At 38.3% G+C, this 15,230-nt stretch overlaps 1 protein-coding gene across 6 annotated transcripts in view; it reads right to left on the minus strand.

Annotated features, from left to right (window-relative positions):
* Positions 1-1,039: 1,039 nt before the first annotated feature.
* The window catches only part of NCOA2 (nuclear receptor coactivator 2), a 170,054-nt gene continuing 155,863 nt past the window's right edge, over positions 1,040-15,230 (minus strand). For 4 of the 6 annotated variants that reach the window (XM_054984488.1, XM_054984484.1, XM_054984487.1 and 1 more), the window contains exons 18-23: positions 11,898-11,987; positions 10,435-10,663; positions 9,264-9,441; positions 7,825-8,023; positions 6,938-7,027; positions 1,040-4,650 (exon numbers count right to left, since the gene is read on the minus strand). In XM_054984488.1, the coding sequence (XP_054840463.1) occupies positions 4,639-4,650; positions 6,938-7,027; positions 7,825-8,023; positions 9,264-9,441; positions 10,435-10,663; positions 11,898-11,987 (798 nt within the window). In that variant the 3' untranslated portion in view covers positions 1,040-4,638. The remainder of the gene's footprint in view (positions 4,651-6,937; positions 7,028-7,824; positions 8,024-9,263; positions 9,442-10,434; positions 10,664-11,897; positions 11,988-15,230) is intronic. The other 2 variants (XM_054984490.1, XM_054984489.1) reach the window with 1 other exon arrangement.

Here is a 15,230-nt window from a genome sequence, read left to right on the forward strand (position 1 = left end):
GAAGTTCAAGCCAGATACGATCCACGTACTGATGGATCGCCATGCTGAAGATGCTGTTGGGCTTCAGTCTACTCTTGGTGGGATGGCACTTCTTGTTAAGGAGCAGGGTTAGCAACTTGGGAATACATTTAGATTCAGCTTTGCAGATGAATATGTAGATTTCATGTGAGGTGGGTGATCACCAAGAAAGTACCTTCCATGTTGCAGTGCCTCACTTATTAGGTTCTCTCCCTCTGACATTTTCCTTATTCCTAACCCAGTAGCATTTTGGCACCAGGCTAAAGCTTTTCATATTCACCTAGACATTTGTAAGAGGTTAATTTATTTTTGGATAGTTTTTTAAGATTAGTCTGTTGTTATGTTAGTCTTGAAGCTTGATAATGTTACAGGTATGATGTATTCTGAGGATTAAAAACTTGTTGGCTTACCATTTTTTTTTAGTATATTTATATGGTTTTAATGTAAACCAATGCAGCTCCATGGTGCAGAGTGGTAAGCTGCAGTACTGCAGTCCAAGCTCTGCTCACAACTTGAGTTTGATCCTGGTGGAAGCCAGGTTCAGATATCCAGCTCAAGGTTGACTCAGCCTTCCATCCTTCCGAGGTCGGTAAAATGAGTACCCAGTTCCCTGGGGGTAAAGTGTAGATGACTGGGGAAGGCAATGGCAAACCACCCCATAAAAAGTCTGCCAAGTAAACCTTGTGATGTGGCATCCCCCCATGGGTCAGTAATGACTCGGTGCTTGCACAGGGGACTACCTTTACCTTAATGTAAACCAAACAGAATTCATTGTGTGTGGGGGAACAGTATAAAATGTTTTAAACAACACAAATAACTACTGAGGTCCAGAGTCCATTATTAGAAAAACCAAGCTTGCTGGCTCCAGAGAAAGAAAAGCAAAACTGAGGGTCAGTAAGGAAGACTAGGGATTCAGTTCAAGCCTTCCAGCTCCACACTACCCATTGGAGCGCTTTGATCTTTCTGTACCGCTGTGAATATACACACAGGCTCCATAAAGGAATTGTTGCTACGTCTAAAGCCATGTAAAACCCGAAGGCATTAAAATTTATTAAATGATGCAATAACAGAATTCTTTATTTACAATAGCATTATTTAACATCAAATAAGCAAATAGCATCAGCAAAGCAATATTAACTTGCATAAATGTATTTAAAATTTCTCTGAATATATCTACCTTTGCATAAACTGCTCACACTAGAAATACAAACATCAATGCAGGTGAACAAAGTGATGTTCAGAGTCAACTCAGTTTTGAAAATAAATCACAACCTGAAAACACTGTAAGCTTTCTCCTGAAGAACCATAGTTTATATATTGCTTAGTTTTACCCTCGTATAATCTTTTCATATACACACACTCATACACATCTCAGATGCAACTTCATGAAGAACTGTACAAATAAAACCCACAAATGACAAAGAAAAAAAATTAAATGAGAGTCAAATGTTTGAAGAAATGTGTCCATCATCTCTATTCAACGACTGAAAGCTAAGTGATGATGCGCTTATTCCAAAATTGTACACAATTCACTATACAAATATAATACATCAGACAGCTATGTAGGAATATACAAGACTTAAAAACAGATCTAAGGCATTATGCTAGATTTTAGCATTTTGAGGTTCTTGCACATAGCTTTACCTGTAGTAAGAAACTGAAAAGATTTTGTTTTAGTCTACAAAGAAACACCAGGGAGAAAATTCTAATTAAAAACCAAAGCCACTACAGTAATTTTTCTTTTGTGCAGAGAATGCTTTTGCTCTTAGGCAGCAATACTACCATACAAATACTAGAAAACTTCAAATTCACACCAACAATTAATGGCTTAAGTTGCATTTCAAAACTGATTGTGTATCTTTGGGTTTTGCAAGTAGAGCTGAACCACTCTTTTCATGTGTTAAGCCCATATGAACTCCATTTATTTTTAAAACACAGATTAAAAACACATTGTATAAATGGCAAAAACATTGTTTTCAGTTATTATAGACCAATAGAAAGAATGATGGGGGCTGATATTTTAAAACATTGAGTAACTTGTCACCTGTTAAAAATGTTACATTTCTTGATTTAAACTATCACCTCACCTGAACTCGATTGAAGGGAGCCCTGTGGCATGGAGCTGGCTGTGTACATGTACTTGTCTTACCACGTGCCTTTCACCTTCAAGACACTGATTATGTTTCAACAACATAAATCCCAGTGACTTTGTCTAACAACTCTATCATGTACTGAATAAGAAATACTGGTTTCAAAAAAGAATTGATTTGGCATCTTTTCCTCTTTCTTTCCAACGTCATGAACAGAATAAAAAAAATGCCTGAACTTGTTTTCTTTAATTCATTTCTTTAGATGAAACCAAATTTGTATAAATTTGAGAAATTTGTGATATACATGAATGCTTTCATTTTTCAACTGAACTGAAGAATCTAAGAAAGGTCCAGATTATCTTTGAAAATTACTTGTTTGACTATTTCCCAATATGTCTATTCAAAAATACTGGAAAAATAATAATTAAAAGCATTCAAAGATAAATTATTTTTAACTTAAACCAATGCAGAGTTCTAATTCCTCTAAATTTAGGTTAATTCTTGCATAACTTTGTCAGGCATATAAAAAAAGGTTTTTTCAATGTTATGGAGCTCAGGGCTGATATCTACTTTAGATTTCCACCAGATGGCTCAATGAGCTGAATAGCTTCCAATTTTAACCTACAAAGTGGTGAATGCCGAGAAAAGCATTTCTCCCTGTGTAAGACGAGATCACTCAACAGGAGAAAATAGTTGGAAATATTTTGTATATATTCTCTTCAGCATTCTATGCAAGTCAGATTCTTTGTCTATTTTAACCTTCATCACAAGCGAATGAGATTAAGGTAACAAACCTTCCACTCCCAAAGATATGAATGATGATCAAGATACTATAAAATGCATTGCATTTTAAAGAAGATCCAAAAGTTGAGTTCAGGTATGAAAGTGTGTGGATTGTGGGGACCAGAAACTGGACTGTGGGGTGAAAGAGAAACAGGAAGTTGAAAACAATCAGTTTCCTGATATTTCAAGTCCTTAGGAACTGGTGCCAGTTTATAACAACCACAGCAGGCAACAGTAAAACCACTTTGAGCAGTGGCTTGCTGAATAGCAGTTTCTCTAAGATTCATTTAGAAAGAATATAAACATACAAAAAAGTTGGCTCCTACAGTGGCTGCATATAATATAAGGTTAGATAAATGACTTTTATGAGCAGAATTGCAAGGTTTAGAAAACGAAGAGTCTCAAGCCTACAAATTAGGTCTAATCAAGGCATTGTGATCCTTTACAAAACACGTTTTCCCCCAGGAGACACACACAGCTATGAAGATATCTAATTTAATACTGAAGTACCTCATTTGGAAATCAACTCCACAACATGTATACCTCACAAAATTATACAATTAAAACACTAAAGTTTTCAACTTAAATTATTGCTTGTTTACATAGAAACTGGTTTTTATGTACCTTACAAAACTTCCTCATAGTCCACACTGCTTCAAAAATAATTAGAACACATGATGGTTAATTCTGTAGTGATATCTGTCATAGCTTAAGTCATTGCTTTTCCATTGTGGATACAGGAAAATGAAAAAAAATTAAATCAGATGCCTTTAGATCTGACATTATGCCTCAATCCTGCTACTTTCATCACCAATAGATGCACCCTCAATTTAAAGTCATTCTTCAGCAATTAGTTACCTCCACCCTAGAACACAAGTAACAGATCTAGGGATATGGAGTTGCTAATTTCTCTATCCTATTAGAAAAACAAACAGAGTAAGGGGCAAGTAAAAGCAGGAGGAAAGGGATGTTAACTTTATTTAGTTATTAGGATAAAATCACTTAAAATGGGAACTGAAATTGTGTTTTGATTCATGATTTGAGTCAAAGTAACCAACATGCTATATAAAACAGCCCTCTCAGAGGATATTTTAGTCCCTTTACAAATTTAAACGTATAGAAGACTGACAGGTTTTATTTTCTACCACAGTCTTATCTATTCACTAGATAACTTTCCCCCACACCCATTAGTTAGATGTCTACACTCTGTATTTTGCCACTCACCACTGAAGTCATCAACTATCTCATTCCTCCTGTACCAAAGTGGAGGACATATTACAAAACAATTGATTTCCAGATGGAATTGGATCCTTTGCACCAGACTGAGTAGCTAAGGAAAATTAAGAAAGATACCAGGAATCTAAAACCAAAAGAGCAGGAACAAAAGCATGGTTGTTTTTCTTTAAATACATACATTTAAATACATTCAGTCTGACATGGTTTATGAAAACTGGCTATCAACATTTACTTTGCAGGAGAGATCTAAGTTGCACTAAGGTGAATGCAGTGAACAGACTGAGCAACTGTCTGTACGCTAGCTTCAGACTGTCAAGGAGGAGGCTGCTCTTCCACCAACAACTGTGTTGTCTCCACTGAGAGTGGTCTTCTGTTTGCAGCACTATACTTTCTCCAGCAGAACTGGCTGGCAGAACAGTTGGGGCAAGACCAATATATGCAGCTCTTCAAACTACTACGTAGTTCAGGCTTGGGAGCCCAGTCAGTTGAAAAAAATCAGCAATCTTCAGGGTCAGCAATATTTCTGCAACACACACACACACACACACACACACAAAAAAGAGGCATCAATACCAGTACCGAACTAAGCACACACCTATTTAGCTCCTCTTCTGCAAACCTCAAAAACCCTGTAGAACGGAAAAGGAAACTTTCAAGTTTAGCTTCTCTAGATGCTTTTAAGTGAAAAAGCAGGAAGAGAAACAGTTTTCTAGATAAATAAATATATTAAAAACACAAAAACAGGTACAGAAACATGCATTTGAGGAAAAGAAATCACAAACTATGACCAAGCTAAGTAAATAAATGATAAAGTAATTTATCCAGGTGTTAAATTCAGGATCTGGGCATATAATCTGTCCAGCAAGAAAACCTGTGTCCTGTTTATTTTATTTATATCCTGCCTTTTCTTACCAATAGAGGTGGGCACAAACCAGGAAAAAAATGAACCATGTGGTTTGTGGTTCGTCCCGTTCCACAAACCATGAACTATGAACTTTCATGAACTTGCTCCAGTTCGTGAACCAGTTTGTGGTTAATGGGGTTTAAATACCCTTTTTCTGTGCTGCTGTGAAGTGACATGGAAAGGGGCATTTCACCCCCGCTGGTTTGATCAGCTGCTTGGCGGGAAGATCCCCAACAAGCAGCTGATCGGGGGATTTAAATGCCCTTTCTGTGCTGCTTTGCAGCAGCAGGGAATGCTCCTTTCTCTCCACTGGCTTGGATCAGCTGCTTGTCGGGGAGACCCTTGATGAGCAGCTGATCGGGGATTTAAATGCTCTCTTCCTTGCTGCTTCGCAGCAGCAAAGAAAGGGGTATTGGGCTTTTACATGAACCAAACAAACTGGCAGCCCAGTTAATGGAAGTTTGTGGAAAACGGGCTTCCACAAACCACTGGTTTGTGAAGCATGAACCGTCCCAGTTCGTGACGAACTTATTTCGTCTTGTAGTTCATGCCCATCTCTACTCACCAATGAGGAATCAAAGTGGCTTACATAATTCTCCTCTCCTCCATTTTATCCCTACAACAGACTTGTAATGGCTTGCTTAGTTTTGATACTACCCTGTAATGATTTGCTGTTTCTTTTTAAAACCTTTGGCTTTGGACCTTAAATTCAGCTCCTCCATATATCACTTTAAACTTATACTCCAGGAGGGCTCTGGTCACAGCCAACATACTTTTTAATTCCACTTCCAGAGAGGTTAGATGTTCTCTACTTTACCCAAGCTTATACCTTGCGAACACCTTCCCTGTTTTGTTTGTGTGGCTTATATATTATTGCCTCCCCAAAGGTTTTTACTGCTACCAAAGGCCTTAGATCTCTTCTGCTTAACTGTGGTACTACAGAAAGTCTTTGTTATAGATGGTAGTTTGACAGAATCGTCAGCACACGAGGGTGGCTGTGCAGTAAAAAAAGGATATTTTTTCTTCCTTAAACAAAAGTAGTATTTAATTGTAAGTACGTAAGCATGATGGTTGCAGAGTTTTGATAAGTGCGTTGGTTTCAGAACAGTTCTTAAACTTGATGGTTTCAAAAATATTATATCTTCTTAAAGGTATATTTACAGACTCGGGTCACCCAGAGTAATTTTCCACATAAGTGTTCACCAACAGAATAAACTCTCTTCACATCTACAGACATAGATTCACCCAGGCCTTTCCACACAGCTTGCCCAACCTAAATAGAATATTTTCTCTCTCAGATATACAAACACTGACCTAGGTGCACACACAGTTTGCCTAATGTAGACAAAATTTCTCAGAACACCCCACAGGTTCACTGAATTTGGCACACAGACACTCTCAGACTGCACATATCGCTTGTCTGTTTCGACCTGAATGAACACTTTTCTCTCAGGTCTTTGACTAAAACTGCAGTTCATTCTGCCTCCTAGGGCACTGCTACCGTCCAATCAGATTTTACTCACCCATCCAGCCACTCACCCATCCAACACCTCCCTTTCCTCAGAGGCCTATTTTTTAACTAACAGCAACAGCTTAAAAACCCCACATTAGTAAGCAGAAATACAATCTAAACTATTTAAATGCAGAACATTATAGTACATTAAGTCGAAAGAGTGTGAATGCTCCAAAACCACCCAGCAAACTTCAATGGCAGAGCAGGGATTTGAACCCAGATCCTAATTCAATTCTCCAGCCAACACACCAAACTGGCTCTGATTTTCAAGGACAATCCTGGGTATAGGAATTCATCTACCACACATTACTTGTGAATACAGAACATTATATCCATTCTTGTCTTTTTAAAAAAATTAATAAATTATGGTTGGAATGTGAATGGTTTCCTTACCCGTGATGCTTCTCCCTCCTGCTTTATCATATCCATTCCAGGAAGCTGGTTTGGAAAAAGATTGCCTCCTCTCATAGCAGGATCATTAACCTAAAGTTAATTTGAAAGCTAATCAGTGAAATACTTGTGCCCACAACCCAGTGAAATACTTGTGCCCACAACTCTTTGCTGTAAGAATGAAAGCAGCAAAATAAAGAGAGAAGTCTGGATAAGTGTATTTTAGAGTGCCATGCATTTGCTCAGCCCTCCTCCTTTCTCTTCGTACATCCTTGTGCCACCAGAAAGTTGCTAAAATATGAAACGTCAGTTGAGAAAATTACTTCTGTTGTACCTCCGCATTGATGAAGATTTTGCGCAACACCACTAGGGGGCAGCATTGACCAACTACATGTTAGTAGCAAAGGTGACTGGAGATTGGAGAAAAGCTATTTCTGAGACAGAAATGGTGCTTAGTTTTCACTTCCTGTTTTTGTGTCCACAGCCCAAAATCTCTGAGCAAACTCTCTTTTTGTAGGCTTAACCTCACATTACGTAACTGAGGCCTCAAGATTAGCACAAGTATGTCTGAACTACACTTCCTATCAGAATAACCAGCTCTACCACTCAGTTCCTCTTTGCTGCTGTGCCAGTCAACACTCTTGAGATGGAAACCCAAGTACACGTGAATGGCGACTGATTTGACTGATCTGTGGTGTCAATGTGATGGTTATTTGGGTACTACCATTGAAGTCTGCATTGAGTTAGCGAAGGGACAAGGCTCTCCTTCATTCAGGCACCTAACCAGAAGTCCTTACTTGTCTTCTCAAAACCAAGTAAGAAGAAGATGTCACTAAAAAAAGATTAAAAGGAATTTTTTCAGCCAAGGTCCCTGGTCTGATCATTCTCACCTGCTCAGGACCCAAGGAGGACAACCCTGACGTAGGCACAGAGGTTGCTGAGGTCATGCTGATCTGCCCTGTCATCTGGTTCATGTTGTTCATACCACTTGTGTTGGTCACCATGGATACATTGATGTTCATGTTGTTATTGTACATGCTGGTGTTTGCTTGCTGCCCAAAGTGTGGTGGAGATTGTTGTGAAAACATGCTACAGGATGAAAGACATCACCATGTCAGAACCAAAACAAATCTAGTTAGAAATAATTTGGCCTAGAATAATACTAAAAACTTTAAAGGATTAATAGATATGTATGGAACATTTTCAGTATCCAGAGTCTGATAGCAGTGCAAAAGCACATATTCTTTGCTTGCTTAACTAACAGGATTAGGTTTTTGCAAATCTAGGGGGGCAATTTTCAGGTGTTTTTGCTATTTCAAGTGTTTGCTGCATGGATATAATGCTTTTGTAAAAAGTACAGTTTGGAAGGAAAAATACCACCTTTTCTCCTTCAAGTCTTTTGTCATGCTGAAGTCACAAGAGCACTAGATTGATCTACTGTGCACTGATCATTTATGGGAAATAAAAGCACAGCTATAAAAGTGAGTGTGTGGAAAACTACTACAGACAGAAAGAAGTCTTTAAAAGATGGTCCTGGTAGACACAGTTGTCTAGTGTTCTTCCTAAAATGGCAACAAGAGTGCTCATGGAAACTCAAAACTGAGTGGAACACAGTCTTTAGAAGATGTCAGATCAGAATTAAAAATGGATGAACACTCTTAAAAACAGACTTCTTAACCAATGTTTTACCATAGTTTTATGCACATGGCTCTTAATTATAGATTGCATTTATTTTATTAAGGGATAATTCTTCAGAGACTGAGTCTTCCACAGTAATAAAGGTGAGTTTACTGGGAAAAGCCCACCACAAAATGAGAAATACATACAATTTTTCTGTGATTATGTGCCCATTTAAAAACCATTCCATCATGTTTTAATAGATACAATCATGGGCTGAAGAAAAATTAACAGCCTCTTTGCAGCTGTTTCTGGTTCACTACATGGCAGCTGCAGAAGCACTAATGGGGTTTCTAGCCTTGTGATGAGACTTTCCCTATAGCCATCAAGGAATAGAAGAACAATTGAGTTTCAGGATCCAGGACAGTGGGTGCAATTCATGGGAAATACTTCCTCATGTAAAAATCACATCTATTTTACGCTTAGGACTCCTTTTTTATTTTTGCCCTTGGTGTTTCTGACCGTGATTTTGCTACCAGTCTGCAAAAAGCGGTTTTGTTATATGAATACTTCACAATCAACACTATTCCTTAACCACCACAGAAAGCAGTGCAGAATGATTGCTGAATGAATGTACAGACAAGCTAAGTGATTATAGCCCAAACTGACATGCTGTGAGTTGAACTAATATATTCCCCCCCCGATAACATACCTGTTTCCACTCATATTTCCTTGTGCCCATCCATTCATCTCTGTAGAAGACTGGTAGGCAGGAGTGGCCTGAGACTGCTGAATCATGGGGCTCTGGGTATGGGCCATTCTTGGGGACATCAGAGGGCTTTGGGGAGTGGTAGCTCCAGTGAAGCCAGGATCAGGCTGCTGATTTATTCCTACAGGATTGAATATGTGTTTCAATCAAGCGGACACACGCGTTGTTCATCACCTCCCTCAATGTAACAGTGCCCATAGACTTCTATGCTGAACAAAAAGGGGCTGCAGTCGGGAAGACTGTTGAAATGGGATCTCCATGGCCTTCTACAAGAGGTCTTTTTTTTTGAGAGATCTGAGCCCACTCCACAATTCACCCAGGCAGAACTCAATGACCATCCAAATAAGCCCCCTTCCCACAGTTTTGTTTAAAATGGGAAACTGAACATGATAAAAAACACCATCTTAAAAATACAAAATTAAGCAAATACAAATTTATAAGCAAACATTAAGCTAATTTTAGCAGATCAGTGACAAAATTGGCTGACAAAATGAGCTAGTTTAATATTAATAGTGGAACTAATACATTATTTTTAGGGCTATTAGCTGTCTGAAGTATATTTTAAGTCAACTAAGCATTTGGCTATTAACACATTATACTGAAATAAGTTTGTATATTAAAGATTTTGTATCATTGCTTTATCTGAAGATACCAAAGAAACAAAATATGTTTGTGACTTGCAACTTTTTAATAGAACTATGATTTGGTCATTTCCCCAAAAAGATACTCCCAAAAAGCTCAAGCAGCCCCTAAACTCATAGAATGTTCATGGTTTTCAGTTGTGTGTGTGTTTGTGAAGTATCCTTAATTCACAACTGACTTATGGCAGCCCCAGCAAAGGTGCTTTCAAGGCTAGTGAGAAGAAGAAGTGGTTTGCCATTGCCTTCTTCTGCAGAGTCTTTCTTGGTGGTTACCCATCCAACTACTGATCCTGCTTAGCTTCCAAAATCTGACAAAATCAGGCTATACTGTCCCACCTTCCCTCCCCCGTTTCCAGTTAGCTAGGCTTATCTGGAAGTCATCCAAAGAACTGTCAGAGAAAGTAGTAATCCAGTAGTAGAAGATGTTAGGAAGTAAAAGGTGGTAAAAGGCACTCAAGGTTTAAGACGAATACCATAGTTTGGAGGAAAAGGAAACTGCTGCGCGTTTGCCTGGGGAATCCGTGGGTTGCTCATTGTTGCTGGTATGCCACCAGAGGCCACCATACTTGGTGTCATATTCATGCTTTGTCCTCGCATCATCAAGGTTCGCTGTTGTACTTGCTGCTGCATCTGCCTGTGCCTCAGATGCTGGCTCAATATCTCTCTCTGCCTCTGGGCCAGCATCTGTGCATTGATAGGTCCCTGAAGGGAAAACAAAAGCTGTATCAAAGCACGATTAAATAGAACTTTCCAGATGCCAACTAAGAGCAGAACCACAAGTGACAAAAGGCACAGATTGGACACTTGTCAGCTTCCCTCAAGTTTTGATGGGAAATGTAGGCAGCTTGGCAGAATGTTGGACAAGTGACAGTTGAAAAGTCCATTGGACAGCAGTCAGAGAGCCAAGCTGCAAGAGCAGGATGCCTACATTTCCCATATCACTGCAAAAATCAAATACATTGTCTCTGGATCTGTGAAATTCCAAAACAGATACATATTAACAGAGGTAGCTGAATCAAATTATTAAAATAAGGTGATGCCTAAATCAGATTTTGTTCTTCCCAAACTGTAAATTGAACAAACAGACCACACTGATTCGAATACTGATTCAAATTAAAAAGAGCTTTTCCACTTTCTTCACAAGTTACAATTATTTACAAGTGATGCTGTCCATATAAAAATCTGAGTATACTTGGACAACCTGTGCTTTGCACCTTACAGCTGGTCCATTTTTTTGTGTTCTTCTCCTTTACTACCACACTCTCCCGATTGAAAGGTCACAAGATCCCCTGGAGCAGAGACTTAGTTCAAAAATTTACTCAGCAAAAGACTGACATTTTGAGCTCTGCCTCAGCCTCCTGGAAACAAAGTTTGAAATCCCAAACAAAGTCGTACCAGCCCAGACGTACACAACTTAGGTTTAATTTTCTCTACCAAGTGAGAAGTTTAAAAGCGAGTTTTCAATTTGTCATCCTTAGTTCTCAGCAATTTGTAACATTTTAATATTAAAATTGATTTCTTGGGAGTTTAATACTTTCATATAGAAATGTTTAATCCTGATGTATATTATTTTATTTATCTTGAAGAACAGCTTTCATTGTAAGCCCTGTAATCTGTTTTAATGCAGCCTGCTTAGGAAGCATCTAAGCAACGTATGGAAACAAAGAACACTTACAAAAGGCTACACTGAAGCGTCTGTCAGGTACAGCAACCTACACTATCTGGTGAAAGATGTTGTCTAACTGCCCACTCAACATATAGCCATGCCTCTACAGTATTCCTGAACATGACTACAGAGGAAGAAGTGGAATTGGCAGCTTTGCACAATGTCAGAGTAGAGTGCTGTAGTGGCAGAGCACATAACCCAATTGCAGAGTCAATGCAATTTAATAATATTTAGAACACTAGAATAATAAAATAGAAAAATCTTCAATACCTGTTCCCTCACCTGTGTTGGTACTCCAGGTCTCAGAGGCATGTTCATATTGGGAACATTGCTGATCTGATTTATCAGTGGCTGACGATTCTAGAGAGGAAAAGTTAAGTTATTAAAACTATGTTTAATTCTCCCTCATTTTTTTTCTTGTTTATTTCCCAAGTAGAAAGTCTCCTCCTATACTATGGCTGCTACAGTTCTTCTCTCAGCATGTGTAGCTATGCTTCTATGCATTTAATTGTTTGGGAAGGGGCTGTACTTATCATTACAGTAAATGTAACTGTGAAAAACAAACACATAAGAAAGATAGCTGCAAGGACTGGCATTTGCAATCTTATATCTTTATCAAGGGATATTCAAATTTCTTCATATACTTGCTGAATACAATGGCATAAAGCACTGGAATTCACAACAGTTAAAATACCTTTATATATTATACCTATGAGAATTGTCTTCTAATAATTATATGTATAATCTATAAATGTGCCATGTGAGCTTTGTTGTATCTTCCGTGTGACTGCAAGTTACTGCAATAATCAATTTTAGTGAGTAGGTTTGTAAGGTAGTTTCAGGTGGGTAGCCGTGTTGGTCTGTAGTAGAAGAGTAAGATTTAGATCCAATAGCACCTTAAAGACCAACCAGGTTTCCAGGATATGAGCTTCTGAGTCGGAGGTCTCTTCATCAGATACAAGGAGTGGAAAAAGGAAGGGGTCCTTATAATCCGGCAGAGGGTGGGAAGGGTATTGTAAATCGGTGAGTCAGAAAGCTAGCTATATGTTGTAGTTAGCTTGATGGAGCCTGAGTGTGAAGTGCAGAATACACTGTCAAGCTAACTACTACATGTATTATAGCTAAGTTGTTGGGTTACGAATCAGCACTGAATCCCACTATTGCCATGAGCTCAGTAGGGGGCCTTGAGTAAGTCACTCTTAGCCCCAGCACCCTATAAGTGCAGTTATTAGTGAATACAGTATCTGTTTGGCATGCAAAAGGTCCCAGGTTCAGTCCTCAGTATCTGCAGTAAAAAGGATCAGGAAATAGGTGATGTGGAAGTAGGTGACGTGAAAGATGTCTCTGTGAACCCTGGAGAGCTGCTGCCAGTCTGAGCAGACAATACTGACCTTGGTGAACCCCATGATCTGATTCAGTGTAAGGCCTCTTCATGTGTGTACAAATATTTTTCTCATTCCTTTTTCCACTCCATGTATCTGATGAAGAGCACTCTGACTCTTGAAAACTCAGACCCTGGAAATCTAGTTGGTCTTTATAAAGGTTATCTGTGCAAATTCCCTCAATAAAAACAGTATTAGAAAGTACAGGGATGCAAATTCCTGCAGTTGTCATTTTTTGTGCATGGCTGTATTAATTGTTCCCTCTGCAGATTAATTATGAGAATTTAACTTGCTGCGAGTACAATCTAAGCCTGAATGCAGTTTCAATGGAGGCACCCAATGGGGAATACAAATGTCCACTGAAGACAATTGTTTCAGTGACAATTACAAAAAACCTTCTTTATGATTTCCTTCATTTTTTTGCTAGTCTTGTTAAAAGCAATAACTTTCTCCTGTTTGATATCTGGCCAAAGTATGGATATGTTGAAATATGCATGAAAATAGAAACATAGAAACATAGAGCTGGAAGGGATTTCAAGGGTCGTCTAGTCCAGCCCCCTGCACAACACAGGAAATTCACAGCTATTCTCACCCACCCCCTTCCCTCAGTGACCCCTGCTCTATGCCCAGAGGAAGGCAAAAAACCTCCAGGATTCCTGGCCAAACTAGCCTGGAGAAAAATTCCTTCCTGACCCCCAAGTGGCGACTGGCATTACCCTGGGCATGTAATAAAAGATCCCGAGAGCCAAGTACCAGCTCATCCCTTCAAGCACACCCTTTCCTGATCTATGCACATTCATATTAAGTCAGAGAATCATCTTCTATGCTCAGGGTGATCACTAAAATTTTATTTTACATTTCCCTAACTTTTCCTGACCAACTTTCATTGATTTCTCTGACCACCATTAAAAGATAACCGCAAGTTTAAAATGCACATTACATTACATAAAAGTTTTATTACATGGTTTGAAACAACACAAGTACTGAAATGCAGAAATATTCATCAAGATAAAAGCTTCAATACAATCTTCTTTAAATGCTGACCATTAACTGAAGAAATTCATCTGTTCTGAAATTACACTTAAAACTGTATCAAGATGAAAAGCTTGTGGGGAGAATGAGCTAGAAATCTAATAAATCAAATCAAAACTATGCTAAAGTTTTTTAAAAACTGCACATTATTTTAAAATGGCCTCAATCTAAAGCCTCAATCTAAAGCCTACAATCTAAAGCCTCAATCTAAAGCCTACAGTTTTGAAATTGCAATAAAAATAAGTTAGAAACTAGACTGCAAGTATTCTTTTTAAAAAGATTAAATAAAGATATGTAGCTATCACTTCTACAGTTTTCTCCTTTTGTTTTATATATATCTAAGTTTCTGATCAATTATTTCTTCTTTCATTTCAGCTTCTTTTCTCAGCCTTTTAAAAAGATGCATTTTAAGATGCTTAATTTCTCCTTCAAGTTTCTTTTCTTTCTTTCTTCTTGTTGCTTACAGTGTTTAACTTTCAAGTATTCTGCGCCTCATGTCTGAGCATGGCTCATTGACTCAACATGCTCTTATAAATTTCAAGAGATTTGAGTCCTTTAGAACTCAGAACAGCATCATAAACCCATCTCTGACCACAGTTTCTTCCTGCAAATTCTTTATTAACATAAAATTATTAACTGAAAATCCACTTTCAACCAAAGCATTACCATCATATAGGATAAATACATTTCGACAACATCCCACAGATCTGAGACATTCTTGCTGGCCGTCAAAATACCTGTAAATGTGTCCATTCCAACTCCATCAGTTTGTTTTGCCATGTATGCTTGAAACTGAGCTTTGAATTTATTGCGAGCAGCTGTTTAAAGTGGTGTATTGTCATTTTGTTTTTTCAGCTGTTCTCACTGATTGAATTTGCTGCATGTTGAAGTTCTAGTACAGTGACTATTCCAGTGATTCCAACGTTTGGCTTGTATGTAATGACAGTAGGATCTAATGCTGATAAGCCACTAACCATCCTGAACTTCAAAGGACTTCTCTCAACCAACTTTTCAACAAATTCTAAAAACATGCAGGTAAACTTGCAATTTAATGTTTGGGAGTTTTAGTTCTTCCACATATTACTTGATGTTGTCAGACAGGTAATATTCTCCAACAACCTAGTGGGGCCAAACTTCTGGGGAAATTGTGCACTTCCAGTCATAGCAGTGGTACAATGCTTGCCTAATT

Source organism: Eublepharis macularius, chromosome 7 (assembly GCF_028583425.1).
Source record: "Eublepharis macularius isolate TG4126 chromosome 7, MPM_Emac_v1.0, whole genome shotgun sequence".
NCBI classification, from domain to species: Eukaryota; Metazoa; Chordata; class Lepidosauria; order Squamata; family Eublepharidae; genus Eublepharis; species Eublepharis macularius.